This window comes from Quercus robur, chromosome 1, assembly GCF_932294415.1.
Source record: "Quercus robur chromosome 1, dhQueRobu3.1, whole genome shotgun sequence".
Taxonomy (NCBI): domain Eukaryota; kingdom Viridiplantae; phylum Streptophyta; class Magnoliopsida; order Fagales; family Fagaceae; genus Quercus; species Quercus robur.
The window spans coordinates 41,801,958-41,805,758 of record NC_065534.1 but is presented as its reverse complement, the minus strand read 5'-3'; the positions used below and the strand labels follow the sequence as shown (position 1 = coordinate 41,805,758).

General features: G+C 38.9%; 1 protein-coding gene across 2 annotated transcripts; it reads left to right on the top strand.

Annotated features, from left to right (window-relative positions):
• The first annotated feature begins 748 nt into the window (after positions 1–748).
• Positions 749–3,312, top strand: LOC126690015 (ethylene-responsive transcription factor ERF119). Of its 2 annotated transcripts, XM_050385168.1 has the most exons (3): positions 749–909; positions 1,312–1,543; positions 1,668–3,312. In XM_050385168.1, the coding sequence occupies exon 3, from the start codon at positions 1,921–1,923 to the stop codon at positions 2,977–2,979; it is 1,059 nt and encodes a 352-aa protein (XP_050241125.1). In that variant the 5' UTR covers positions 749–909; positions 1,312–1,543; positions 1,668–1,920; the 3' UTR covers positions 2,980–3,312. The 2 variants fall into 2 exon arrangements, with proteins under 2 accessions (XP_050241125.1, XP_050241120.1); XM_050385163.1 differs by lacking the exon at positions 749–909 and having other exon boundaries at positions 972–1,543.
• Positions 3,313–3,801: the final 489 nt, after the last annotated feature.

Here is a 3,801-nt window from a genome sequence, read left to right as displayed (position 1 = left end):
TACTTGAATTTAATTTAATTTAATTTAATTTTTAGAAATAAGCCAAAAAAAATATATGAGCAAAATATTATTTTTAGGGAGCGAGATATATACGGTGTGGATACTTTCTTTAGTGAGACTGAGAGGTAGACTTGGGGAGCAAGGCTATTTTTCCTCAGTGGCAGAGTATCGTAAATAAAACCAATTTTAGGTCTAAAATTAACGTAAAGAATCGCAATTAACGTCAGAAAGAGCTGCTGAATCGTACGTTGCCGAATCGCGGCGCTGTGTTTCCCAAAAAAGCTCACCACGCTCCTTCAAAAGCGCGTGTCCAACTAACGAAGGAGTCTTCTATACAAACGCAAATAGAATTATAGAATCATAACCACCACCGTTGGATCCGGAAAGCTTGAGGCACGCGCACAAAGAGAACGTTAGTCTAGGATTCCTCCTGATGACTATAACAAACGTCTCTGACCCCTTACCATGTATGTTTTTTTTTTTTTTTTTGAAGCCCCTTACCATGTATGTTATGCATGATAAATGATATGATGTGCCAGATATAACATAGGAAATGGGCCATTTTTTTTTATTCTTTTATTATGAACTAGACAATGGGTCATGTTCCATGACTGTGCATGCATCTTTGGCGATAGTCATGCCAGCTCATCAACACTAAATTTAATACCAAAAATAAATAATTTCCTATTAATTTTTTACTTACCTCCTTTAATCTCTCTTTTTGATGCTAAGTTTTGACCGCTTGGGAAAAGGTGAAATAGGTTTAAAGAGTGTGTGTCAAACAAAACCCAGCACACAGAGAGAGAGAGAGAGAGAGAGAAAAAAGAGAGATAGCGACGTGCACATAGGCACATTAAGAGAGAGAGAGAAAGCTAGTTCAGTGAGAGAAAGACAAGACCGGCAAAGAAGGTATACATGCTATACTATGAATCAAAATTTTTTTTTGTTTTGTTTATTGTTGCTGTCTGTGATTTTCGATAAATAATAGTATTTGATTTATTTATTTTCTCTGACGATGTTTCTATAGAGATTTGCGTCTGTGTTGAATTGTAAAATAGTCATAGGTCTTTTATACTCTCTCTCTCTGGGTCTAGTCGGTCTATATCACTGTTTCTGCAAAATCGATAATAACTCAAATCGATCTTTTTTGTCAGTATTTAGAGAGAAAAAAATCGTGACCATAGATTCCTAATCCTCTCTGAATCTCTTTTTTGGGGTTTCGTTTCTTTGCTGTGATATCTATATCTATTGGTATCTGATACAAATTTTTTCTCTTTTTGGTTCTTTTTTGGGCTATTCTCTCTTTGTTAGAACGAAGAGAGGTTGGGTTCGGTGTTGCGAGGAGGAAAAGTGCAAGGCGCGGAGGTTGTGGTAGCGGATTTATGTCGGCTGAGTTTGATTTGGTTTCGATTGGGGCTCTGTTGCAGCTCTGGATTTTCACTATTGCTACCTTCGAATCTGTGTGTTGTTTTACTCTCTGCTGTTTAAGGCAGAGGTTGAATCTTGTGCTCTCGTCTGTTTCGATGCGTTTGAGGCTAAAAAGGTTTGTGGGTTTTAGCTATTTATTGTCAAAGCTTAAATCTTTGTTAAACCCTGGTTTGATTTCTGGGTTTTTGGTTACGAATCTGACATGGGTTTTTCTTTTTATTTTGATTTGGCGTTTGCAGGACTTGTTCTGGAGTAGAGTGTTTTGCGCCTTTTCATATAAAAAGATTTTCTTTTCTTTTCTTGTTCCTGAGAGGGGGTCTCACTTGATACCATCAGTGTGATTCTGAGATTTTTGAGAGAGAAGAGAGCCTTTTATTTATTTTTATTTTTTCAGTTTTGTCTGCTATTTTTTTTTTTAATTTTTTTTTCTTCAAAAAGTTTCTGGGTATTTTGAGGGGTTTTGGAGAGATTTTGTTCAGAAAGAAAAATAAAATGCCAGAGCCTCGGAAACAACCTGCGAAGTCTAAGAAAACCACAGCAACAATTCCCTCTGGAGAATCATCGATTACGAAGATGAGGAAAGTCCGTGTGATCTGTTCAGATCCTTATGCTACTGACTCATCTTCAAGCGAGGATGAGTGTGAGAATAGGAGGGCTAAGAAATGCAAAAAATTCATCCGTGAAATTAATCTCCCCCTTGTTTTGCAACAACAATCGAAGCCTTCTTCTCTTGAGTCAGAGAGCTCTTGTCAGGACAGTAACAACAACAATGGTACCAAAACCCCCAATATTGTTGAAGCCAGACAGAAGAAAAGGGTTTTGGCTAAAACCCCATCTAGAAGACCCTCTTCTTCGAAGTATAGAGGAGTTAGGCAAAGGAAATGGGGGAAATGGGCTGCTGAGATTCGAGACCCATTCAAAGGAGCTAGGATTTGGTTGGGGACTTACAATACTCCAGAGGAGGCGTCTGAAGCTTATGAGCGAAAGAGACTCGAGTTTGAAGCTGCTATGGCCATGTCTAGTGCGACTCCTGCTGTTACGGCTTATGCTTCCTCTGAAAAGAGCAATAATGCGTCGGCGTCTTCGGCTGTGGTATCTCCATCACAGAATAACCAGCAACCTGTGTCTTCTGAGGATTCTGAGGGTGTGTTGTCGCATACATCTCCAGCTTCTGTCCTCGAATTGGAGACCTCTGCGTCCAACACCAAAGGGAATGCAACTGACTTGATCACTGATGAGTGTGTTGAGGTCACTAATGCCGAGATTAGTTTGGCGGAGCTTCAGATACCTGACGATTTGGGTCTAATGGACGAGACATTTGCTGATGTTCCATTTGAGCAAGAGCTCAATTTTGAGCCTGAGTCTGAGTTTGATCCTCTCTGCTTTGATAATATTGGGCAGTTTTTCGATGGTTACAGCGGCTTGGAGGACATTGAGATTTGTGGGTTTGACAATGATGGCCCTAGCGAGCTTCCGGACTGGGATTTTGCTGATATTGGCAACGACATTGCTTCTTGGATGGACGAACCCCTCAATATACCCTGCCAATAAGTTTTGCAGCTTAGGATCAATTAGTTATTGTTATTATTATAAGTTTTATTTATAGTCTTAAGAAGGTTGAACTTGAAATTCTTAGGAACCACAATATGTTCCTGAGAGAGTGGTTTTGTGAGTTTAATTTATTTATTTAGGAGTAATGTTACAAAGAGATGGAGAGGGATGAGCCATGATTGTAGTGAGAGATTTACCTTGGGTTTTCCTGTGCTATAAGAGCCGTCCAAGGCCTTCTCAGAGAGTGTTTCTCAAAGTTTTGCTCATTTCCTCGCATCTCTTTTTATTATATTTATCAGGTATGAAATGATATGGATTTTCTGTGATTTGCAACTTGAAATGTGTTTGCTCTTTCGTTTTGCTTGCTAGGCTCTTTATTTTTGGCTTGTACTATAATCTTTGGGCAGGTTGAGAATGCATTTTTTTTATGTTTATTACTTATTGTTATGTTCATGGTGACTGAATCTCGTCAGTTGAATGAGCACGAACATGGTGCTATATTCTCTTTGAGGGTCTTTTTAGTGGGATCCTTTCAGAAAGCGAGTCCATGGAAATTCATTCCCCCCCCCACCACCCAAAAAAAAAAAAAAAAATAGTTGGTTGAGATTGAAAATTACATGGTCCTAAATCTCGATTCCCAGGGTTGATATTTGTTCTTTTCTTTAGCCTGCTTATTCTGTGTGTGATAGAAAAGAAAAAAAGAAGGAAAGAAAAAATTCTATAGTGAAGTAGTAGAGGGACTGATGCAATCACTCTTGTATGCCTGAGTGAGGCTTTCCAAAGATGCACACAAGGTTGTACGAGAAAGTGGGGCCAAAGTTG

Bases quoted from the DNA above. Each gene is read 5' to 3' on its own strand.
- LOC126690015 (XM_050385168.1), top strand. From the start codon at position 1,921: ATGCCAGAGCCTCGGAAACAACCTGCGAAGTCTAAGAAAACCACAGCA.